The 26,567-nt window shown below is 38.1% G+C and overlaps 1 protein-coding gene across 3 annotated transcripts in view; it reads left to right on the top strand.

Moving 5' to 3' along the window:
- Nucleotides 1–20,069: 20,069 nt before the first annotated feature.
- Nucleotides 20,070–26,567, top strand: part of pbx1b (pre-B-cell leukemia homeobox 1b) — a 105,919-nt gene continuing 99,421 nt past the window's right edge. For 2 of the 3 annotated variants that reach the window (XM_066664847.1, XM_066664845.1), the window contains exons 1-2: nucleotides 20,070–20,733; nucleotides 21,928–22,001. In XM_066664847.1, the coding sequence (XP_066520944.1) occupies nucleotides 20,546–20,733; nucleotides 21,928–22,001 (262 nt within the window). In that variant the 5' untranslated portion in view covers nucleotides 20,070–20,545. Of the gene's footprint in view, nucleotides 20,734–21,392; nucleotides 21,434–21,927; nucleotides 22,002–26,567 lie in introns of those variants that run through there. The other variant, XM_066664846.1, reaches the window with a different exon arrangement.

The raw sequence follows: 26,567 nt of genomic DNA, 5'->3' as shown, positions 1-26,567 counted from the left end.
AGGTAATAAGCATATTATATAAAATTAAATGCATAAATGTTATGAATATCACATTAGTGATAGTACCTTTGTGTGTATGTATAACATTTTTATGTCCAGTAATAGCAACCATTTTTGATTCCTGAAGTTAAGGTAAGTTTGAAGCTTACTTTATTACAAAACTAAAAAATTTTTTAGTTCAGTCTTATTTTAAAATGAATGATTGGGGGGCTAAGCTTTAACCAGATAGCGCCTGTCAGTAGCCATTTTGAACAATGGCAAAGCAGAATCTGTCCATGTATTTTGCAAATACTCTATTACCAGTTTAAAATAACTATTATTTTAAATTGTTAATTAATTACAACAACATCTGACAAGTGAAAGAATCTTATTGGTCTTGAGTAATGAGTAATGAGTCTTGTCCTCATTACATTATCATATGTCCAGTCAAAATGTCATATAATTAATTGATTATTTAGGGCTCATATTTCTATACACTCTAATATTAGTTTTTTAAAGTTATTGTTAATCTATTAATCTATTTTATATATAAAGGATTACTTTGATTCCAAAATTAATCAGAGATGTGTTGAGGGAGAATGAAATGTAGTTTCTCTGACCTGCTGCTCTCTTCACCGCCGCAAAACAACCCCCTGTAGGAGGGACTGTGACTCCATTGGCTGCAGCACTAAGTGATGGACAGATAACTCTGGTTGCTAAAGCTTTATTGGATATATAAAGGTGAAGACCAATGAAAAGTGTTATGTTTAGGAGCCATGGAGAAACTGCCCCTCGCTCCGGCTGAGAGAGAGCTACGTGTTTCTGTCTCGAATCTATCGTGTGGCCTCAAATATACGGAACAAACGTGGCCCGTATCGGATCAAAATCAAACGCATCTTTTAGATTCAAAATACGGCATGATTCCCTATTTTACAATGACGGTTGGCAGCACTATGTGTGTGTGTTCTGTCAAGAAAGCAATACAGTCCAATAGCCAACGGCGTCGAATGGACATGCAGTAACAGCAGCCCCGAGGTCATAGTCCACCCAAGTTTCATTACATTGTTAGTATGTAAACTAAAATAGGTCTAACGACGTCCATGTGTGTGTGGTTGAGTGGCCCTGCCCTGGTCGAGCACAGTGAGTTGTTGCTTTTTTCACTGAAGCATTCTCTGACATTTATCTCTCCTCACCTGCTCTGTGATGAAGATTCAGAGTGACATCTCTCTCTCTCTCTCTCTCTCTCTCTCTCTCTCTCTCTCTATCTATCTATCTTTCTCCCTCTCTCTCTCTCTCTCTCTCTCTCTCTCTCTCTCTCTCTCTCTCTCTCTCAGTCTGTCTCTCCGTTTCTCTCTCTCGCACACTCTCTCTCACATCTTAACTTGGTATGCCAAATAGGGCAGCGAAGATGTGCTTGAGTGTGTGTGTGTGTCTCTGTGTGCTCTGTATTAGCCACTCAGTGTGTTATAAATTAAATTCAAAGGATGTACTGGATTTTGGTGTGGGATCCTTAAAATGGGAAAGCTGTCACTCACAGCGGACCCTCACTGAGAAGAGCAGAGTTGTGTTTTCGGGGAAATGGTGTACATGTCTGCAAATGGGATGGTTTTCCCCATTCCATTACTTAAATACAACATGAGAGTTGAAAGTTGCAGAAATTATTCAGTGTATCTAGAAATCTCACCTTTCACCAAACATTACCTTAAGTTCTCCCATGTTTCAGTTCTGTGTTTCCATTTTCAACATATTTTCAACTTGGTTACTTCTGTATGGTTTTTAATTATTTTTTTTCAAAATTTTTACACAATATTAGAGACTAAAAATAACACATACATGTATGGACATTATTTTATACTTGAAAATAGCCAGAGCAGAAGGCAAGGACAGTGTAGCTTTTTTAGGCAGAATGCAATTTTTCAGGCCAGATTGATTCAGCAAGAATCCTTACAAAAGCACCAAAAGTCTCACAGACACTGAGGAGAGGTAACATGAGGCAACGCAACACAAAGTATTGGTGATGACTCCTGTCATATATGTACCCAGGGATTCCCCTCCACACCTCCAGAGGTCACTCTCGCATGAGTTCTAATTGTTTGTTGGTTCTCCTGGCAGCCATTTTGCCTTTATCTAGGGAGCTGTATAAGGAATAGTTTGTGTTATGCTTCCTGCTAAGTCTTTTATGTGTATACTTGCTACAGTCTAAGTCCTATTTTTAGAGTTTCTATATTTCTCTGTTTTCTTGACCCTTTGGACAGTGCTGTCGTTTTCAGTTTCTAGTTTGTCCTCTTTGGATTTATTAGTCTTATTTTGTATTTATTTAAATTAAAGCCTGCACTAGGATCCTCTCTCTGGTCTGAGTTCATTGTTACAACTCCCTTTAGTGGGGCTGCAATGCATGTTTAGAGCCACTTTGCATAGTCACAACCCCTGCACTCTCTGCTAACGGATGGAGACTGTGGCGGATACCATATTTTAAAAACCTCAACTGTTTTCAATGGGTGACAGGTCTAGATTATTTTAGCACCCAGACTCTTTTACTAAGTATCCATGCTGTTGTAATCCATGCAGAATGAGAACTGTCCAGGTCTTACTGGAATAAGCAAGGCCTACCTAGAAACAGACGTAGTCCGGTGGCTGCATGTTGCTACACTGTAAAAAAAACAAAAATAAATCCCTGTGGTTGTACCCCCAAGGGTGCACATTCTGTACCTATAATTATGGAACATTAACTGTACCTTATTTAATTATAATGGTAACTTTTAAAATTCTGTTGATTTCATATGCCCCATTTTATTTCCAGGACTTTTATTTTGCACAGTTCTATAATGGAATCTTATAAATATTCACCTCTTCATCTGGAGAAAAGAATATAATGTAGCTTTAGACAACTGGACTTTAAAACACTGTTTTACATTTAAAGGTACACTTACACTGTTTTTACACTGTCGCAATCACACAGCTCCAGGGACCTGGAGGTTGTGGGTTCGATTCCCGCTCCAGGTGACTGTCTGTGAGGAGTTGGTGTGTTCTCCCCGTGTCCGCGTGGTTTTCCTCCGGGTGCTCCGGTTTCCTCCCACAGTCCAAAAACACACATTGGTAGGTGGATTGGTGACTCACAACTGTCCGTAGGTGTGAGTGAATGTGTATCTGTGTGTGTGTGTTGCTCTGTGAAGGACTGGCGCCCCCTCCAGGGTGTATCCTTGCCTTGCGCCCAATGATTCCAGGTAGGCTCTGGAACCACCACGACCCTGAACTGGATAAGCAGTTACAGATAATGAATGAATGATCAATAATGTACTCCTACCGTAACTTTTTTTTCTGAGTGTTTTCAAACCCTGTATCTATAATTCAGCATTAACGGTGCCTTTGAATATGCACAAGTCACCATGCACAAGACCATTAGGGATGTCCCCTCTCTTATTCAGCTCAGGGCCTCTCTTCTTCATCATCCATGATTTCCAAAGAATTTTTAATTTATTTATTTGTGAGACCACAGGATACTTTTTCATTTCACCTCAGTCCATCTTAAAAGAGCTTGAGCCCAGAGAATGTTTTTTGCGTTGCATTTCAAATATTTAGTTGCACTTTTTATGATGAATTGACCAACTGTGTTCAAATATGATGGTTTTCAGGAGTGTTTCTACAATGTGCTTATATACTACACAGCATCCCAGCTATTTCTGAAAATGGGGTCTTTAAATGCACCGAAGCTTAAAAAATATATATATAGGTAACTACAAAAATGACTTTGATTCAGTGTAAATGGGAAATTGATGCTGAGCAGAAGTGTTCTCTACACTGGCCAGTTTACACAGAGTGGTGGAGAAAGTTGTTTTTCGGTTGAACAACTTTTATCCCTTTTCAGTTGGATTCTTTCATCTTTATACTTAATTCACTACTCATTTAAACTGTTTTAAGTGGAACACCACAAAACCAAACAATCAAAAATCTAAGCTTCATTCATTTAATATCTTCACCCAGGGGAAATTTCCCTGACATTGTGCATTTGGCACACAGTCTTTTAATCATGCTACAGATAGTAGATCAACCTAATGTTATAAGTCTTACTCAAGGATTTTCACTGGTAATATTGTAGCATGATAACTTGGGTGGAGAATTTAACACCAGTCTTCCATATGTTGAGCTGTGGGATTATACACTGTTCTACTCAAACCACTCATGCAAATTGTACCTTCTCATCACTCAATACTTATTCCTTTTGGCATTCTGGGAGTGGCTTGTGCAATCCTTAAGCCTGGCCCCTTTCTATCAGTTCATTAACCTGCATTATAAGGCCCCCTGCAACTTTTCCCATGAGCCCATTCTTCACCCAACATCCCTTTCAAAGCCACCACTCTATGACGCCCTGAGGAAAAAAAAACACATTTTCTTCTCATCTGCACCCCCACACACACCTCCTTCATCATGTTCATAATTTTAAAAGCCTTTTTTATGTTGTTGTTTTTCCTCTCATATACTAAATGGACCCATAATTTAATATTTTAATGCATGTTAATGTGGTGTTTAACCTTCTTGCAACAATCAGTCGCCCCTAAAAGGTTAAACCTTGAGTGTGAGCCAGCGCAGCTTCTTCACAATGACAAGTCTCTCCCCTGAAAACAGCTCGGCCTAATGGATTGGAGCTTGATTGCTCCGGCCTGTTGCAGACTTTAGTGCCATATATATTTCAAACAGGCATTAAAACCAGTCGTCCCTCATTTTCTTTCAGGACCAACATTTCAGGGTCAGCAGAAGACGAAGAGACTCTGTGCTGGGTCATATTTTTCCATCATCAATTGTTTGTGTATTTACTTTTGGCAAAATCTGTTTGCATGTTGTTTTCAGTGAATAATATGTGCACAACACCAAATATTAGCTTTTTAATAGATTTTCTTAATTTGACACTTTTAACACGGGACAGTGCTCAAACAAAAAAGAATTAAATATTAGTTTTGTCTGTGTGTGTGTGTGTTTGTGTGTGTTTTCTTTATATATATATATATATATATATATATATATATATATATATATATATATATATATATATATGAAAACACAGTTTATGATGGCTTGCCAGTGTTTTAAAAATTAATGTGGGACGAGACCAGGGTAAATTATCTGTCAGTAAATTACAAAAAACATCATGAATTCCAAAATGAACTAATTTTATGCCTCTCAGACTTTGAGAGGACAAATCTGATATTGACTAAAACACTTAGACTAAACATTAACCATAATAATTAGTTTCTAATAATCAGTTTTGAACTAATTATCTCTTTGATTCATATTGTATCTTTCACCATGGACGTTGAGTGGCACTCACAGAGCCTAGCTTGTGCATGAGAGAAAAATGGGGACAGCAGTAGGTGACGACAAAACTCTGTGAGAACACAGAGTCTCAGATCCAGCATGGGGGCCTCACACACTTTATATTTTTGCACCATCCCTGCTCTAAAACACCTCATTCAACACACCAGATAATTGTCAAACCCTTCAGGAGTGTGTTAGAAAAACACAGAACTGTTCAGTACATGGGGGTTGGGATGAAGAAAGGCATTAGAATTTTTTTCTTTTAAAAGTTATTCATATCCAGGGAATGGCCTTCAAGGAGGCTTCTCTATTTTTCAAGGTTAGTGTTACTAACTTGGATGGGATGGGAATACAGGATCTGTGCTGAAGTAACATGGCTTTGGTAGTGGCACAATTACAGTATTAGATCATTAGGTCATATGGATCCAGAGAAACACCTAGGTCAAATCTCAATAAAGCATTCATGATTTTAAATTAATGAAGAATGAATTAATGAACTAAGGAATGAATGAATAAATAAACACACACAACACTTAAAAGACCTCCCAGACAGTAACTGGATGTTTGGCCTTAAACATTTAATTAACCAGCAGTGTTAGGAAGCCACTAAGGAATCAACAGCTAATGTTTTTCTATGCAAAGGCTCTTTAATAAACCTACAATTAATTAATTAAGTAAAAAAATATATGTTAATATGTTTCAAACACTGAATATAAAAATATGGATTGTCTTTTATAAACTTGAAATGCCCATGTTTAAGCCTGACTGGTCAAAATAATGTTCACATTACACCAAAAATTTCTTACTAATAACGCCTAGGTGTTTTGGCAAAAAAATAAAAAATAAAAATATAAATAAAATCCAGAAATCCAAGCTGTAAAAATCATGGTTCATTAATGCTACAAAGCAATATTTTTTAATCAGCTTTGAATTCAAGTGATATATCTAATTTTTTTGCTACCAAATTTTATTATACTTATTGCCCATAAATGTTAGTATTTTTGGTAAAATGCAATAAAAACAAGAATCTGTCATTTGTTAATTGTCAGAGGTTTAGCTTGTTATGGGTTTTTCCATCTTGCCCTGTAACCTGTGAGCCCTGAGCGTGTCATGTGACCAACTTCACAGGTGTTCCTAATGTATTCCCCTCTTTAAGCACCACCAAAGGCCCAATCTTTGTAAGCAAACATGGGACATGTCAAATGTTAAAAGAGATTTGTAAAACAGTGCATAAGGAATAAAATATTTGCACTTTAATGGACTGCTTACAATATAGATCTGTCTCCTATGGCATTTCATGAAGAGGAGAACCAGACAACATGATCTCACACTTTTGAGTCTTGAATCAAGCAAGAATGGGAACTAATTCCACTGGCAAAACTGCAACAATTAGTATCCTCCGTTCCCCAACGACTATAAATTGCAATTTCTAAGTGAAAAGTGATGTAACAGAAGAAACATGTCTCTTTCCCAAAATTTATTTAGTGTGTTGCAGTTATCAATTTCAAAATTTGATGATGATGATGATGATGATAATAGTTAAATTTATATGCAACACCTGACTGTGCTACACAAGATTTTCTCAACTTCTTCCAATGAACCCTGAGTGAGAAATAACTAAACAAAATGTTACATTAGGAGTTTCAAGTATTATTTACCATAGGGGAGTCTTGGAAATGTTACTAGTAATACCCCAAATAAATATTTGCATTATTGTTATTTTTAACTCTTTTTAACTCAATATTTATGACTCAAACATTAACCACTGCTGTCTACAATAATATAATAATACCTTTTCAGACCTTTTAGATTGTAGTAAAATATCTTCACTGACTAAAACTTGAAGAAACACTATGTAATACTTTACTTTAAAATTATAGCTTTAAAATCATTGGGATTCTCCACTGACTTGTAAAAGTGAGAATAGAGCCTCTGCCATTGCTACTCCTGGCTCAGCACTGCAGAAACAGCACTATGTAACTTTTGGAGAAAGGTAAAAAATCAACACCTCCCCTTCCCTCCGCCTTGATTTCAGAACAGTGTTGTAAACTATAGGGGAAGCCCAGGAATAAAAATGCCAAATCTTACCTAGCGTTCCTTTAATGCGAAAAGTATTTAATTCTGTTGTTAAGTTCATCAAGAATTGCTGATAGCATATAAAAGAAATCTGTGGTGTTGAAATGAAATAAAACTTTAAAATGTCCTCTCAGTAAAGACGCTGCCTTGAGGGGAACACCCCAGTGACGTAAGATGTACCACTCAGGAGAGTGTTAGCACAGAGTGGTCAGCAGTGTATGGTCAGCAGTTGTGTTGTCAGTGACCAGTTTGGCTCTGGCCAGTGAGCCGATGCATGTTCAGGTGCCTGTGGACCGTGGTCTGCAGAGCGTGTTTGCTCTGTCCTTCTGTAATCACAGTCCAGCCGCACTCCGCCAGCCTCCTGTCACATCAATCACTCGCTTGTTTATTTGCAAGCCTCATTATGTTAGCTTGGCATCTGCCCTGCCTCTCCTTCTCTTTCCCTCTCTCTCTCTCTCTCTCTACTCTCTACTCTCTCTCTCCTGCTCCTCCTTTCCTCCTCCCATCAGTCCTCCTCTTCTTTTTTCTGAGAGCCCACACCAGATCCACAGCAGGAAAACAACACAAAGCACTTTGAAAAGGGCCACAGCACTGTGGTGTTTACTCTGATCCAGCACAACTGATTTGACTTCGCAATTAATCCATCCAGCTCCCCTGTGGTGAACACTTTACTTGAAACAGTGCTTCTTAGGTTTTGTTTAATTATTTTTAACTAGTGGCTCATTGGAAATCTGAGGAAAATGTAGATTCTTAAAGGAAAACTAAATAAGATTTTTCTTTTTGCTCCTGAGCCCCACTAATGTAATACATTTTTACAGCACTATTAAAATCAATGGGTGTGTGTGTGTGTGTGGGGGGGGGGGGGGGGGGGGCATTTCCTAACCTACCGTGATTTTGAAGCTATTTTAAAGTAAATATACTACCTATTGTTCCTTTAACTTACAGTAGAGAACAAAATTAGAGAAATTCACTATTCGAAATGTACTTATCCCAATGTCAATGTATCAAAAAATGTATATAACGGAAGAAGATGAAGAATATTTCATAACCAAATAAACTTAAATGTGAAATTTGAAAAAAAGCTGTGATCACAATCCAAGAATTGTAATGATTCTAGTTATAGCTTTCAAAAATAACTAAGATAGAGCCCCTTGATTTAAAGAATGTCAGCATATTTTAGAGTGCAGGGTATCATGTGAACTTTTATTACACTGCTCCACTTTTTCCAGTCTAACTGTACTAGGTTTAGTTATACTTTTCACTAATCATCCAATACAAATCAGAACTGGGATGGCAATTTCATTATTTCAAGGTTAACAACTCCAAGGAAGTGCTTTAACCATTTTGCATTATAATAAAGGGCATTTTCCTGATGTTTGCAGGGAAAGATCAAAATCTCCACGTGGCTCGTAAAATTATATATATATATATATGTTCTGTCTTAAATTGGTGAGAAACTCAGTTTAATGAACATGTGTGGAGCAATGTTGATTCCCCATCATCGGCTTCTCTCAGCCATTTTTCTCTCACCCAGCATTTTTGGAAGGGACTTTTATGAATTGGTGTTATTGTAAAGCTTCTAGAAAGTTTATCCTTCCTGTCTTAATTGGACCAACTTGCTTTTACAGAGTTTCAGTCATTTTGGAGTGGTCAACAAAAGCAAATTAATGATGTGCTGCCAAATTAATATGGTTATTCTATTAATTAAGGAAATTAGCACCAACAAACTGTGAAGTACACCAAGGTGTTTTCTAATTTTGTCCACATCTCTTTATTTCAAATTAACTTGTATATATTTTAATATTGCAATATAGATTCTTTTATGTGCTATGTACCAAGGGTATTAAGGTATATTTTGCCTCATTGCACACCCCCTGCCCTGAAACCCACCCAACAAACACACACATCCTCATACACACATGCTAGGAACATTTTCGCCATCTACAGAAATAATTGTCTCTTGCTTGCCTTTAAATTGTTAAAAGCTGCTTTGAATATGTAATTATTTCTCCACTATTTCATTCATTCATTATCTGTAACCACTCATCCAGTTCAGGTTCGCTGTGGGTCCGGAGCCTACCCGGAATCATTGGGCGCAAGGCAGAAAAACACCCTGGAGGGGGCGCCAGTCCTTCACAGGGCCACAAACACTCACACCTATAGACACTTTTGAGTCGCAAATTCACCTACCAACACATGGGAGGAAACCCACGCGGACACAGGGAGAACACACCAAACTCCTCACAGGCAGTCACCCTGAGCAGGAATCGAACCAACAACCTCCAGGTCCCTGGAGCTGTGTGACTGCGACACTACTGCGCCACCATGCCGCCCTTCTCCACTATTTCTTTGAATTTTTTAAAAATAATTAGACTATTTTACCTCATTTGTACATTTAAAACTGTAAGTGTGTGTGTGTGTGTGTGTATGTGTGTGTGCGTTTGCATTTCTGCACATGTAAATGAGCAGAACAGAGCATCTAACACTCGTTGACCCCATTCACCACAGAAATGTGTTAATGACCAGGTCAAAATATTCAGCTAGATACTAACACAAGCTCTCAGGTCTGTGCAAAAAAAGACAGTTTCAGCTCTCATCAAAAACACTGAGCACAATTCATAAAGTAGATCATATGCAAATGTTAGTACATGTGTGTGTGTTGGATTCTGAAAGTTCAGGTGCAAAAGTTTTGTAGTTTAAAAAAAATGATTTATTTATAAAATAAATCAATTACTACATCTTAGTGTTATTATTTAAACACACACACAAACATACACACACACACACACACACACACACACTTCACACCTCATGTCTGTTAAACTTAAATATGGAGTTTAATTATTCACAGAATGCAATAAATGAATTTAGTTCCTACCAGTCTCTGGTAACTGTAGTTTGTCAAAAAAAAAAAAAAGAAATACGATCTTTGCATACAGCTGTATTTCACAATGATTTCAGGAACATACCTTAAGTGAGGGAGAGAGAGAATGTGTGTATGGGGAGAGGAGGGGGTGTGGAGATTCTTCATCAGAATGAGGGGTTTCTGTCTGCCACAGCAGAAAATCAACTGATCCACTACTGCCTGCACTACTGTCAGATTACATTCACTCACACAGGAACACAACGCGCTCGCACACACAGTGCATTAGTGTGCACACACATTGCAGGGACTGAGGTTTTAAGTGATTACAGTAAGCTTTTTCATAGATGAGAAATGTGATATACGATTTGGCATTAATACACCTCTCTGTTTATACACACCAGCACAACTTTTCAATTCTATGTCCTACAATTTGTCAGTGGGTGTTGTCATGGATTTGCTGTTTTTGCATTTCTACAAGAACAAAAATTATGATCAACAAGAATTTGTTTTATGGCTCAAAAATGGTAGATGAATTAATACGGTATATTTCAAAGATTCATGGGTAACAGAAATTGCATTACATTAGTAACATTTCATACATTTGAAATGAATGCTCTCGATCTTCGTTGAACATGGATAGCAGCAGAAAATTCAAAGTGTGTGTTGTTCACAGTAACATGAATCTGGGATAAAATAATAAAAACAAATGTATAAAATTGGGAAATAAAAAAGTGGTATAAAGAGCAGAGAATAGACTTACCAATCAGCCTTAAATCTTATTAGGCATGTTTAAACACTGTGAATTCTGACACTTAGTCTCCCAAAAACTCTTTGCCCATTCACGTAATGCTATCAAGCTGGGGGAGTGAAGGTTTCAAGAACAACCACTACCTCCTTTCAAACTGTCACCAAAGTAACATCATTGGACCGCTCAAAATGCTTTTAAGGGAACACTAATCACACAGTGACTTCAAACCCAGTAGACTATAGCATGCTGAGAAAAGGGGAGAGAAAGAGGGCTATGTTACCCACCCCAAGGCAGCAAGCTGTTTACATGTTCTTGGACTCCCAGCCAAGAAACATTTAGTACACATTAGTACAGAAAATATTTAATATTTATGATATTTTATTTATGATATTTTCATTACTCAGACAGCAACAAAGTAGTGAACCTTCCTCCAATATGGATGATCTAAACCTGGAGTTTCATGACCATTTTATTGGTTTATATGCTGATCAGCCATAAAATTAAGTCCACCTCTTTGTCCATTCTCACAGTTCTACTGACCATACAGGAGCACTATGTGGTTTGTTGCTATTATCCCTCCTTTTCCCCTGTCCAGGTCTGGACCCCCCACAGAACGACCAGAGAGCTGGTATGATATGGGTGGTGGATCATTCTCTGCGCTGGAGTGGAGGTGGTGTCAGTTTTATGGTGCATTGTTATTCATTCATTCATTGTCTGAAACTGCTTATCGGATTCAGGGTTGTGGTGAGTCCGGAGCCTACCCGGATTCACTGGGCGCAAGGTGGGAACACACCCTGGAGGGGGCGCCAGTCCTTCACAGGGTGACACACACTCACACATTCACACCTATGGACACTTTTGAGTCGCCACCTACCAACGTGTGTTTTTGGACTGTGGGAGGAAACCGGAGCACCTGGAGGAAACCTACGCAGACACGGGGAGACCACACCAAACTCCACACACCAAGTCACCCAGAGTGTGACCCGAACCCACAACCTCCTGATCCCTGGAGCTGTGTTAGTGCGAGTCATTTAAAAATTAGTTAACAGAAAACATCAACTATTGCTGTGAAACACATTAACTTCCTTTTCATTTGTAAAATGTTTGTGAAGCTGAAAGCTAGTCAGGAAATCCTTAATTAATGAATCAGGCCCAAAATGAGTCTGTGTGGACAGAACTAGCTGTTATATAGTGCTTGGTAAAACTATAGCCTTCATAGGCATAGGATATTTTACATCTTATCTTGTGTATGATTATATTTATACTTACCACATGGCTGTGTGAAGGCTGACTTATAGAGAAGCTGCTGGACAGGGGCAGTGCCTTCCTGCACACTGGTGTTGCATTTGACAGGCCTTTCTGAATTAACCATTGTTACTTTTAATAAATATGACAATAATACACAGAGTAATCTCATGATAGCAGTATCAGCGCTTATCAGATGACCAAAGAAATTGTAGTGGACATGGGTCATCAGTCCAGAACAAAATAAGCAGTGCTCCATAAACTAATCATTTTATATATCAGTGTATATTTAGATATATTAGAGAAGGGAGGTGTCTACCTGATATAATTACATTGAATTTGGAAAAAAGTTGTACAGATACATCTAGAAAAAAAGATGTTCTAAATGTAATAACATTAAATTGTTTTGAATGTATCTTTAATGTTTAACCTGGTACATTTCTTGTTATAAAAAAAAACTTTTATGTATGCACCTTCGTAGAGTATTTTGTATAAGCTTATGTTGTTCCAAAAAGGGAGTCATGATTTTCAAACTTGAGAACTGTTTAGTGATTTAAGCCCAGCATATTCAACAGATTATAGAGACAAGCAGCTCTTTTTTCTGAAATAAAGTGTATTAATAAGGATTTTGAATAAACATTAATAAAAATTTTGAAACATAGTCGCTTTATCGTGTCAGAACTCCAGACAGGTAAAAATATTGGAGAGAGCAAAGGAAGTCTGGCCCCGCTGAGCCTTTTAAGGGGTTAATAAGTATCAAAGCATTATCTCTACCTAAGACAATTTATGATGAATGTTGGTGAGGGTATGTGTGTGTGTGTGTGTGTGTGTGTGTGTGTGTGTGTGTCTCTTTAAACCGAGTGACTGTACGTTGGCTGAAGCTGGACTGGGCAGATGTTTGGCCGGTATGTGGATGTCTGCTGCTCCCTCAGGTATTCTCATTAGACCAACACTTAGCAGATGGCACAACCGGACCCACAAAGCTGTCGTTTTTCAACAAACACACTGCTGCTACACACTGCCAGATACTGACACATACACATACGCTCACTGCTTCAATGGCAGAATAGGTTAAAACAGACAACACTACCCTAGATACATTACTCGGTTTACTTTTTTGACAATAATGAAAAAACTAACCAAGTTGCAGACAAAACACCAGTTAGGATCCTTCCTTTTCAATTTTGCTGGTTTCAAATAATATGTGTTTAAGTCTTAAGTTTTAGGGTTAAATCTACATATTTGTGAATGAAAAGCTGCAGATTATTTAAAAATGGCTGAAAGAGCATCATTATATTAAGAATGAAGTTAATTTTATTATTCATGTCCCATAGTGATCCAGTAATGGGCAAAAGTCAGTCATAATGTTTTTAAAGTCAAAATTAATATTTTAAGTATGTATATCTTAGTAGTTATAAGATTATTATGTTAAATAAAGCGGATAAAAATGAAAGAAATATTTAGAATTTAATAAAATAATAATAATAATAATAATAATAATAATAATAATAATAATAATAATAATAATAATAAAATAGCTGTGAGGAGATTGGTATGTTCGCCCTGTGTTCGCATGGGTTTGCTCCAGGTGCTCTGGTTTACTCCCACAGTCCAAAAACACACGTCGGTCGGTGGATTGGCAACTCAAAAAGTGTCCATAGGTGTGAGTGTGTGAGGGAATATATGTGTGTGCTGCCCTGTGAAGGACTAGCGCCCCCTCCAGGGTGTGGAATGAATAATCTATAAAAAAATAACAATAAAATAATATAATAAAAAATATAATAAATATAATAATAAAATAATTATTAGTTGCATGTATATATATTTGTAATATTGACTTATTTTTGTTGTTTCAGATTATTTAGGTTGGAAATTTGGAAACTGCTCACTGCATGAATGTAAACAGACCGAATTGATACAAAAATAACCAAATTCTATTGTCTAGTATTCTGTTTAATATATATTTTTGCTTTTTTCCAAACACTGGAAAGTTGCCTTACATAGATTGTAATTAAAGGTTGATTGCTGGAAAAAAAAAGTGAGTGAAATGTGGTCTTTGACTTTTGCATAGTGCTGTACACATTTGAATCTAGTAAAATCAATGCAGCTTTTTGTGTTAATGGGCTAACACTGGTCCACAGGCCAGGATACTCAGCTCAACAAAACAGACACATTTCAATCATGTAGTCTTAATGTGTGTGTGTGTGTGTGTGTGTGTGTGTGTGTGTGTGCCTGCCCTCCCCTTCCCACTACTGTAGGCCCCTGTGGCAGGAGCAGCGGAGTGGAGGAGTCTTTGGGCCTGAAGGGCACTTTTCAGCCTGGCCACACACACTCAGGCCCTGCTGCTTGGCTGCGCACCATGGGTCACCGGCTTACATTAGGACGACCCAGCCAAAACCAGCCAAGCATGGCTCTCCAACATACCTGAAAAAATATAAAACAGGAGAGAAAAAAAGCCAGGCCACTGCAACGATCTCACGCGCCATGTAGCAGAATATATTAAAATGTGCTTGCCGTGTTGTAGTATATGAAGATAGACCCTGCACGCCTAACGTAAGTTTTGATGTCTTTAATTGAATAGGCAGTGGCTGAAATATAAGGAAGATCTATTTTTAAGCAGTATTCTTTTAAATGTGCTTTAAAAGTATTATACTTTTATAAAACTACTTCATGCAATTTTGATTAAAAAATTATCTGTATAAGTAGTTTATTAGCCTTTTATATTTGTTTACATTTGTTGTATTGCTCATAACTACATATCATTTCTGTTCAAAAATATGTATCTGTATTTTTTATTCCATTTTGTATTTTGTTTACAATTTTAGAAGAAAATTTCATGATGTTACAAAATTACTTGACACCTTGTTATTTTAACGGAACACTGGGTAATACTTTTACCTTAAGACTGCATCTTCAAAATCATTGTGATGCTGAAAAATGCCTCTGCTTCTTCTACACTGGGCTCAGCACTGCAGAAACTGCTCAGCATGTAACTTCTGAAGAAGAGTAGGGACCCACCTTGACTGCATCTCACTCCCCCTTGATTTCAGGACAGTGCTGCTAAAGTGAAATTGCACTGTGTGACTCTAGGGGGAGCCCAGGAGCAAAAATAACCAATTACACAAATTAAGAAAGATTTTGGCTTCTACAAAAAAAACATTATTTTTTAGGTACAAATTTGTAGAGAATTAACTGAAGAAGGTGGGGACAATATGGCTCACTGGAAGACTTGATTTATTACATTGGCACACACAGCTCAAGCACTTAATGAATACGAATCATTCGAGAATAAAACTAACATGCATGACACTGCATGTTTAACTCCTCTTAAGGTTGGACTTTTCTCCTCAGGGCATGTGGTGCTTTCAGTTCAGCATTGCTCCCTATCCCCAGGGCTCCTTCAGGTAGCTATGGCACTGCATGTTCTTGTGCCCCTCGACAGAGGACAACATTCTCTATCCATGGATCTCCCTCTACTAGCTATGGCACTGAAATTAGGAATTAGAATTTTGTCCAGTGTGGGCATATTTGTCTTGATCTGGTGTCCAGTCATGAGCTGTATATGGTTTGAACCTGTTTTCTAAAGAGGCGTTGTCCTTTGGCACATGTTATTCAGTTCCAAAGATCTGAACAAAGACGTTCAGAAATAATCATTGACAACAAGATAATGCTTCAGGTCAATTTACAAATGTCTGCCACTATTCTTTTCCAAGTTTGGGGAGGGTAGTGGTATGGATAACCGTGTCTTTTTCTGTTGCGCTGGCTTTATTTCCAAACACTGTGAAAACTGTTATCAGCTCTAACTCTCTCAGTTCCAGGCCACCAAATGCTCGCTCTCTCTGCAAATAATAATGCCCATCCTGCAGTCACTGTAGGAGTTCTTTGCGCATAGAGAGTGGTGGGACCATCCTGTCACCAAGCAACAGTAAACCTTTGGCTGTGGTGAGTCTATTTCTCCAGGGGAAATATCTATGAGTCTGTGCTGTGACTGGAAACTTTGGCCAGCCATTACTAATTACAGAGCCCTACATATGTAACTCTGGATCCATTTTTGGTCTGCAGCTTAGTTTGTTCAAGCCTTGATTGAAAACAAGGTCATGTTGTATCTCTAGGTTTTTTCTAGGATTTAATTTCACTGACCTTACTTACAGGTTTCTGACTGGCAGGAAATGTCTATTAAATATCAACTGTTTCCCAGGTATGTATTTGGCTGTTTTATTGGATTTTTTTCTTAGCATTCTCATCAATAGTCTTTGGCATCTCATAGTCCTTTTCCACCAATGTGGAATGGGTTCCATTTAAGTTTTCATTTCCACTGATATAAATAGGTTCTTGGAACAACAAAAGTTCTTTCCAAGCTGGAAACAAAGAGTAGCAGGTTCATCAGCATGAACCACAATGATGTCTGTGGGCATGTAAAGCTAAAAAAGCTAAAGAGTTATGGCACAGTTGACCCGTTGTCCACTTTCTGATCTGAAATCCAAAAAGAATATCACAAGGAAATCTAAAATAAATAAATAAATAAATAAAAGAAAAGAAAATGCTCCATTCGTTTGTTTTTTGAGCTCAAGGTGTGTTCACTATGATCTCAACCCACTGTAAATAGTAGATAAACCATGACTCTTTCCTTATTCTATCTATTTATCTATGGCTCTGACACTCTCCTGGTTAAATCAGACAGCTGCTCTGTGAAGTGACACAACCTTGGTTCCCATCAAAACTGATGCAAACATGGCCCGATTCACTGGACAGGGCCAGGGTTCAAAGAATCCCAAACTGAACCTGTTCAATATCCAGAATTCAGCATTTATCAGGTATTCCATTGTTGTTGTTGTTTTTTTTTTTTTTTTGAGCCTAATGTGTTTTTCTGCTTCTGTAAGTGTCCTAGAAGAGAATGCAACTAGTATAAATTGACCCCTTTATTGCTGCATTAAAACGCCACCCAGTCCATAACTACTGGCATCTGCACTGAAAATACTTGTCTTTGTGGCATCATAGAATTCAAGTGCCAGTGCCTGTGAGATTAAGCTTGTAATTTTTTTGAAAGCCTCATCTTGTGCTGCACTCCAGATCCAGCTAGTCATTAAATAGCTTTGTTACCTCTGGTGCGTTTGGAATGTAAAATCCAAGGTAGTGGACCATACCTAAGTTTCTGACGGTGAAAGTGAGATTGTGGCTCAGATTCCAGTCACCTTTGCTAGGTCTGGGTGTATGCAGTTTTCATCTATGCAAATCCTACATAGTGCAACTATGACTGTCTCAGAAGACTGTCTTGTTATTTAGTTTCAAGCCAGCATTTTTCAGGATTTTCAGTGGTATCTACAGTCTTACTTCACGTTCCTCTGCTGTTATGCCAAAGATCAAGATGTTTCCATATATACATTTCCTCTCCATCACCACCCTTGAACAAATCAGAGATTTCCCTCTAAAATATTTCTGGAGCATTTGTAATACCAAAAGGAGACAATGGCAAAAAGGAAAATGGAAAAAAAAACAAAATCTGCCTACTGGTGCGATGAATGTTGTAAATTTAGCTGTGCCTTCCTCAAGTGGTATTTGCAAGAAACCTGTGGCAGTATCTAAGAGAGAAAATATTCATGCTTATGCGAGCTTAGCCAGTATATCATTCATCGTATCTCTCTTTTGACATATGCATACCTCTCAATTTTTCTTTGGCACTGGGATCACTCAGTTGGCTCTTTAATCTCCGTAATCTCCTTGATGACTCCAAATTGTACCACGCGATCCAGCTCTTGGTTAACCTTGGGCAGCAGTGGGGGAGATACAGATCTACACTCTAGGGAACAGTATCCTCTTTGAGGGAAAATTTGACAAGATTCACATTAAATAAACCATCTTCGGAGATATAGGTTTGGATCTTTTGGATACACTTTATGAGCCATATAGCAACAGCTATATCATAGCCTAGTAGATTACCCTCAGATGGCCTGCAGATCATATGCACTCCAAACTTAAATGCCACAGTTTGTGTCACTGTGTTTCTTAGTCACTCTACGAAGGCTCTGACTTAAACAGGTCTGCACATAGGTTCAACACCAAAATTAACTGTGTGCCCTCTGTTCTCATCATTTAGTTGTGGGCTACACAGCCCCTTGTGTGGTAAAATGACTTTTCACTTGCTCTAACTGTCGAACTGTTTAAGTGGTCATTTCCAGCTTTATATCTGTGGTTAACAGCAATTTTTCCGACAGCCCTTTCTCCAGTATTCTGACCACAAGCCTGTCATGAATGTTGTATCCCTTAGCTCTAGCAAATGGACATTTCTCTGCTACCTCATATAAGCGCTGTATAAATTCTTCTGCTGTTTTTTTTGCCTTTAAATGTGCTCATAAATACATGATCACTTATACATTACATTAATGTAATGTTCATGTTTTCTAGTATAGTTTTATAGTCATTTTTGTTTTCCCTCTTGTTAAATGTGAATATATTTAACACAAGTTCTACTTATTTTTTCCAAGGCATATATCAGCGTGCTAACCTGCACCCCTCTATCCTCCTTTTTTCACTAAGTGACAATGCAATACCTCTTGAAACTCTGGTGCCAGTCAGGGCATTTCTCTGGATTAAGTTTTCTGGGGTGTTAAATTTTGCCATCTTCGCTTCACTTCCGACATCATGTAAGATTGCTCCTTCTTTTCAGGTCTTGTGTGCTGTGGGGATCTCTCATAACCTAGATTCTAGTGTTAATGTGCTGCATGTGTTTATATGGGTGTATATAATGTAATAGTGCATATTAAGTATGTGTTATATTAAACCGAATAATAGTATGTTATCGTAAATTAGTTATAACTTAATGAAGGCGTTAATTGTTTTAGTAGGACCCCTTCTGTTATGGAATAAATTTACTTCTTGGCAAGAGGTTGGAAAGGTCTTTGAGTGTCTTGGAGAGAAAATAGAGGGCTTCCCTTGGTCAGAGAGGAAAGTGAAGCAGACCTCACTTGTCAGACAGCATTATTTATTTTGAGTTCAGCTTTGATCCATTAGGGCTGGTTTACCACATGAGAAGTGTCCCTCTGCTTACAGCACTATGAACACGGTAATCTATTCACAGAATTTGAGCCATCTTACCTATATTGAAGTCACTCAAATATCAGTCACTGGAATATGGCGCCATGATATTTGAGTCAGTTTTCTCCCATCTTCCGTGACTTGAAAAGAAATCTGTGGTAAAGGGGCAGTCACAAAGATTTTATATTAAAGATAAATTATGAAAATCATGCTGCGGAAGCACAGCATTATGCATTTTAGTGCATAAAATTTATCCAGTTTGTGGTCTTTTATAACAACCAATTTAAAACCACTAATGATTACAAGATTACATGTGTTCTGTTCTTTTTTTCTTCAGATCATAGAGTTATGTATATTATAACATAGCTATAAAATTTTAGCCTTGTTCTAGGAAGTTCTAGGAAGGGGCCTTTACCTGCCAGAGACATGGGGTGGCTCCCAGCATGTCTTGCAGTAGTTTGGGGGTTCTTTTCAAAGAATTAAAAAATTATTTTTTGGTTGATTTTATTGTATTTATGGTAATGTAAATAAAGTATATTGTAAAATGACATGAAAGAAAGTAGTAAAAATGATAAAAACAAAATCCTTGAAATTAAAATTGTTCAAGTAATGTTCTGAATTTTAGACGTCGTTGCTACAATTCCGTAGCGGGTGGGCGGAGTTTGCGCTGTATATAGTCGCTGTGAATGCGCCGTTGAAATATAGTGGGAGGAGTCAACTCTTCAAGCGACCAATCATGAACGGCGTGGGCAGGGCATACGCTCCGTAGTCGTTGCTAATGCGCCGTTAGCCGCTGCTAACAAAAGCTGGAGGATGGAGCGGGTGCGGAGGAGCTGAGTCCCGAAGCCACTGCGAACACACGCCGAGTAGCAGCACGCTTCAGCGGACGTACACGACTTGGAGAGCCGTGGGACAGGCAGAAAACACGCCTTCTATAGGGTCAAAGTGTCGCTCTGTTTGAGCACCCCCTTCGCTTTGGCTCTAGTGGGTCAGAGCAGAAAAAAATAATTCAGCTCAGATTTCACACCGAGCTTCAGCCACAGGAGAAGGAGAGAAAGAAAGAAAATATTCTTGTTTTTTAATTCACTGACACAATAAACGAGAGAGACAATTCGAGACATAGTCAACAATTTCTGTGCGTCTCCTTTTTGTTAAAAAAGGGTTTTTTTTTGTTGTTGTCTTGAAGAAGAAGAAGGAGGAGAAGAAGAAGCGCTGGTGTAACACACTCGCCCGTTACACTCTCACTCAGTGACACAGTCGTTTATTCGGAGAGACCCCAGCGGGAGGAGATGGACGAGCAGCCGCGCTTGATGCACTCTCACGCGGGCGTGGGGATGTCGGCGCACCCCGGCCTGCCCCAGCACATGCAGGAGGCGAGCGGGGGAACCGACGGAGACGGCAGAAAACAAGACATTGGAGACATTTTACAACAAATTATGACTATTACGGACCAAAGTCTGGACGAAGCACAGGCCAGGTGAGCGCCAAGACCAACTACAGCAGCTCATGTTTATACTCAGGCTTAATATAATGTTCCATTTTAATTACACACTTTTTAGCACCTACCCAGGAATCAGCCTAGATTATATAGCAGGATAAATTCAGTAATATAAAGCAGCTGCTTAATTTTTAGGAAAATAAAATATATATATATGAGTATAGGAATAATGGCAATCCTCCCCTTTTTTCCACATATGATTTCTAAGTTTGGGTAATATAATACAAGGTCTTTTACTCATTCTGTACTTCTAAATAATGACCATATTTGATGTTAATGAATAACAGCCATTTCCAGTGTGTTTAATACCTACACTTTACCCAAGAAGATGACACAATTATTGGACTTAGACGTTAGTGTTTCATATAATTGTTTACTGTTGTATGGAATTTCAAAATCCTGTGGCTGTGTGAATGGTATTTAAATCAGATTTAAATTTATGAACCGAGGCCAGATTTAAGATCATTGTGTTGCTAGCAGGTGAAGTCTTGATTATCTATGTGGCAATTTATTGACAAGGCACCCGACCACAAATTGACTTGTAACATAATTTCTCTTGTCCGTGTTGTCAGGAAGGTTTACTAGGTGCTGCAGTGGCAGGCGATAGACTACAGCTCTGTGTTTTCTGACATTTAATCCCCAACTCCACACCGATGGAGACCAACAGTTCAGCCAAGACGTGATTTAACTGACAACATTGAATCTGAGCAACAAGCTCACTTATCCACCACACAGACACACACACACACCTTTACAGCCTATGGACTACAACAGTGTCTCAATAGATAATAATAGCACTTATGTTAATTAAGCAGAAGCGTTTGTGTTAAATATCTGCCTGATATTAGGCTTTTCTCATTTTTAGTGTTGTTAGGACATTAGGAGATGTTTGTTACTATTATTATTATCTGAAGCAAATATTCTACATTTGTGGACCTAGAGAGGACCAAAGTAGAGAGTTTACTTTTGAATGGTGTTGGAATGTTCTTGCTAAAGTGGGGAAAAAAATAATGTAATATTGACTAATATCAGCAGCATTAATGTTATTCTTTTTTTTTTTTAAGTTGACTTTCAGATTAACACTTAGTAGCTGGATGAATATATAGACTTTGCATTATTTTCAAACACAGGAAATTTTTGCGTTCCAACCCTGCCACTTTTCTTTTGTTGTAGGAAGCACGCGCTGAACTGCCACAGGATGAAGCCCGCACTTTTTAATGTTTTGTGTGAAATTAAAGAAAAAACAGGTCAGTCAAGTTTTGTTGTCTGTATAATTTCTAAAATTATTTGGATTACTTTTTTTTTGTATTCAGAAGGTCATTGGAGGTCAAAGTATGTTTAATTAGAGTTAATATAGTATTTGTTTAAACAAATATGGTTCTATTTCAAAATTGGTGACAATGAATGTGAATTGGAAAAATGTAAAAAGGCCCGGTTCTAATGAGTGATTTCAGGCTTTCTATCTTTTATTTTTTCTTTATGCCTTTCTACATATTGAAGTTCACCCATTCTACATTGTCTCATAAAGTAGGCCTTATAGTATTTATCTAGTTTCTATAGTGTATAGGGTTTTTTTAAATGCTCTTTTTCTTTATCTGATTTTGAGATCCAAGTCTGCTACATCTTGTACATCGATAGTCTCTTTCTGGAAATGTGTCCTTATGCTTACGCATTCCCGATTTGCTTTCATACTGACGCCTGTCTATGTTTCCTTGACCATGCTGGTGTCCTTCCGTTATTTTTCTTTCATATATTATGAGTAGTGTGTGTTGAACTGAACAAAATGCTGTGGTCACTGGCTGCAGTGAAATTTCCCTGTGTGATTTTAAGTGCCTAATGAATTGAAGCACAGTGGGTTTAAATTACCAGGAACCGTGTTTCCTCAGTCAGTGCTCTTGTGTTTAAGCGTTTTGGTGCGTGTCACAGAGGGGAAGTATTTGCAAATCAATTTATGTTTTGACATGTGTCATTTATGTATTACAAAGCTGAATGAGTGCCTAGCTGTAATATTATAATAAGATACGATCATCTAGATTTATGCTATTTCTTATATTTCTTTTGAATCTTTTTCGTCTTTCCTCCCATATCCTCAGATAAGCTTCAGAGTTATTTTGATTGGCTTGCTGTGTGTTTCTCATTGTATTTTCACCTTTTGGAGCACTGAGGAAAGGAATTCAACTGTGATGAATTTGGAGGTTGTGAGATATTGAGACACTATCGCTCTGCAGTTTGATGTGGAAATGGTTCTGGTGCGTTTCACAGTCATTAGTGCATGAAATAAAACGGAATAGATGAAGGATAAAGGAGATATCTTTTTTTCATAATCTCCAGAGTCTCTCTGACTGCTCTCTTTCCAGCTGTGAAGCGGTGGGTGGCTCTCGCTCCTTCGTTTGTTCTTTCTATCTCCTCAGCTGCCATGCTGCCCTGGCAGGATGTTTTCATTGAAGTCAGACCCCCTCTGCAGCCCCTTATCCACATAGTGCTGAAACGGCCGCGGCCACAGGAGAGAGTTTTGCGGCCTGTTGGCTTTCTCCCTCCTCTCTTATCGTCTGGCGTAAGGGTGCTGGGGGCTGGGAGGGATGCAGTTATGCATGGAGCTTTTACTCCCTGACGTTTCTTTGGGTTCATTCAAAGTTCGAGCTTACACGGAGAACACGATGACATGGACCCGTTCCAGACTGCCCTCCTTTAAAAGCTTAAGCCTACCTTCCCTTTTCAGCCATCTCATGGAGTCCAGTGGCTGTGCTAAATTTCACCAATAAATATATTGTAACAATTCAGTTTGGTCTTTTAGTTAATTTTGCTGATGGTGATATTTTAACACATTTAGAAAATTCAGTACATCCCTTCTTTCTGTCCATCAAACTATAATTAGTAATTATAGATAATTACATATATATTATTTTGTCTTACAGACAACATCAGTTGTTCCATCAGATTGCACAGATTTTGCACATTTTTATTACTTCCCAGAAGCAAGTTTGCCACACTTGACTGGGGATATTACAAAAAAAAAAATAAGCTCTGTAATTTGGGTAGCTAACTTCAAGCAGATTACAAACATAAATTAATGACTTAGGAATATAAATACACACAACTTAATAAACATCTTTGTTTAAAAACAAATGTGGCCATTCTTCAATTAATTGTACAAATTACCGTGATGTCTTTCTTTCTTTTTTTCCCTTTAATTTTTATGAGTAGTCGGTTGTGTTAGAGTGGGCAAATTTTGAAGGGCACCCAAGCAGACACATGGGGTAAAAACTAGACCCGCTTTAATGATGTCTATCCCGTACTACCCCCTTATACACAGGAAGACAATCCAGGTACACACACTGAATGATGGTTTAAGGCAGTTTAGGTGTTTATTTTGCACTCTCGGTGGAGAGTGGAGTGTGTTTAGTTAGGCTGCTTTGTGTATAACTCGGTGAAAAATTCTTAAGTGTAATCCCGTTGCCGCTGCTATGAAGATCAGGTTGAGTAGAATATTTAGCCAGTACCTTGTTTAGTTTTGGTTTTTGTCATGGAGATTTTTGAGAAGCTTGTTTTCCTTCTGTTGAAGACCTCAGGATACAGGCGTCTAAGATTAATGTAATAATGATTATTGGTTTAAAACGTTCCTTTTGATATTCAAGGAATTAAACTAGTAATAATTATAGAAGTGTACTGCAAACTGCTTTTAAATATGGATGTCCAAATGTAAAGTTGGGATTAGTATGTATTTTGCTTAAAAGTATATTTTCAGTATAAAAGTTTCTTGTAGTATGATGTTCGTGTAGAGGCTGCATGGTGTGGTTTACTACATTCACCCTACTGTAAGGACCAAATATATTACAGTACGTTATCAAAGAATAATTTTTGCTTTTTGAAATCAAGACAAGAATTACGGTTGTCAGGACGATAGTGTTGTTGATTTTATACGTAACGTTATCAGCGCTACCACTCCAAGGCAGCACGTTTTAAAACAATCGTTTTCATGTCTGCCTTTCATTCTTGGTGTCAGTGTAGAAGGATGCTTACCTTGCGGTGATGAAAAGTGGTATGTTCTTTGTTAAGCTGTCTGTTCTTTTTTCCGAATACATAAGTGTATGTAAATGATGAGGAAGGTTGACTGGTTGCTGTGTTCACGTCACTGTCGCTTAGCATGCCGCTGCGTTAGAGCCCAGTACAAGTACATAGACTTTAAAACGGATGCTGGTCTTTGGTATTCAGTTTTTATTTGTCTTTGTTTAAGGTCTTTATTTAACTGTGCTATAGAAATAAGTGCATTGCCATTTGAGCAACTAAAAAAGAAAGCTTTTGGGAGTCTGCTGAGGCTCAAGTTGCTTTGCTTGGTTTGCAAGCTTGAGTTCTTAAACTCTTTAGCCACTATTGTAAAACTGTACATATTTGCATACTTAACTGAAAATGCTGGTGTTAAATGTGTGCACTTTAGGTTTTATATGGTCAAATTATTTTTGCATATTTATTCCAGAAGTGTTTCAGGATTTGTAGCAGGCTATGTAACACATGCTATTTGTTGAAGAATCTCTTGCTTGAACACATGCAAACAAATTATGAAAATAAATGTATGGAAAAAGAAAATAATATTTTTAGGAAGGGTGGGTCTTTATATAGGGTTGAGCTTTTGTAGCTTCCTGGCCAGTATTAGGACTGCTTGAGGTGTGTGTGTGTGTGTGTGTGTGTGTGTGAGAGAGAGAGAGAGAGAGAGAGAGAGAGAGAAAGAGAGAGAGAGAGAGAGAGAGAGAGAGAGAGAGAGAGAGAGAGAGAGAGAGAACCGCGTGTGTTTGCAGCCAGCGTCTCAGGGTGATGATCAACACCTGCAGGGGAGTACATGGTCCTGGGGCATGACCTGACCATTTGACCCCTACTTTGTTTGTCTTTTCTTTTTTCTTTTTTTTTCCCCCACATTTTTTTAAAATGTAAGTTGTGATTTGGGAAGATCGAGAGAATTATAAAAGCGCACACAGAATTCTCAGAGAGTAGAGAAGACGGAAGAGACACTATATTTTAAGCCTGGGCGGTATATGTATCTTTTTTTTTTTCTCTCACTTGGACACTCCTTTTTTGTTTCTTTCTTCACCACTAGCTTTCATTCCTTACATATTTTCTCTCTCATCCCAATGAAGAGCATGTTATTACACAAAGCGTTGGTCTCTCTCTCTCTCTCTCTCTCTCTTTCAAGAACTGGAAAGATGTATTATAAGGCATTATGCTTTTTTATTTCATTCCTTCTTTCTTTCTTCATGATAATAAGAAATATATTCACTTGTGTAATGGACATATTCATAAACTTGTGAGTTAGCAAAGTCAAGCAGCGTAGTTCTATTACTCCTGTTTGAACCTTGTGTTGAATGCCATCTCCTCATGGCGCACTGTGGGAACAGTGTTATGAAGGGGAAGAGAAAGGTCAGCTGGTAAAAACTCTGCAGTGAAAACAATGGCCGTCTCTTGTCAGAGTGTTTCTAATCCCTGGAGCGTGCAGCTCTGAGTGGAGCTGGAGAGAAGCTGGTTTTTATACAGTGTCAGGAGTTGGGGTTTGTCATGTCTCCTGTATTTATTTTACATAGGTATCTTTTACGTACATACATGTGAAACGTTCCATTTGTTTTAAGTACCTATATGTAATGATACGAGATATGTTGCACTGTATATAACTACCCCCTCCAGGATTTCATTCCAACCGCCTGTTTTCTCTAACAGTCTCAAACCAGCTTCAGAGTTGTCAGGGCAGCTACAACAAAACTCTGAGTAGGGCTTATACTTTCTGGACCTGAATTTGCCATCTCTGTTTTATACAAATAAAAATATAT

The sequence above is a fragment of the Hoplias malabaricus genome, chromosome 3 (genome assembly GCF_029633855.1).
Source record: "Hoplias malabaricus isolate fHopMal1 chromosome 3, fHopMal1.hap1, whole genome shotgun sequence".
NCBI classification, from domain to species: Eukaryota; Metazoa; Chordata; class Actinopteri; order Characiformes; family Erythrinidae; genus Hoplias; species Hoplias malabaricus.
Note: the sequence above shows the minus strand (reverse complement) of the source record. Positions and strands in the feature narration are given on the sequence as shown.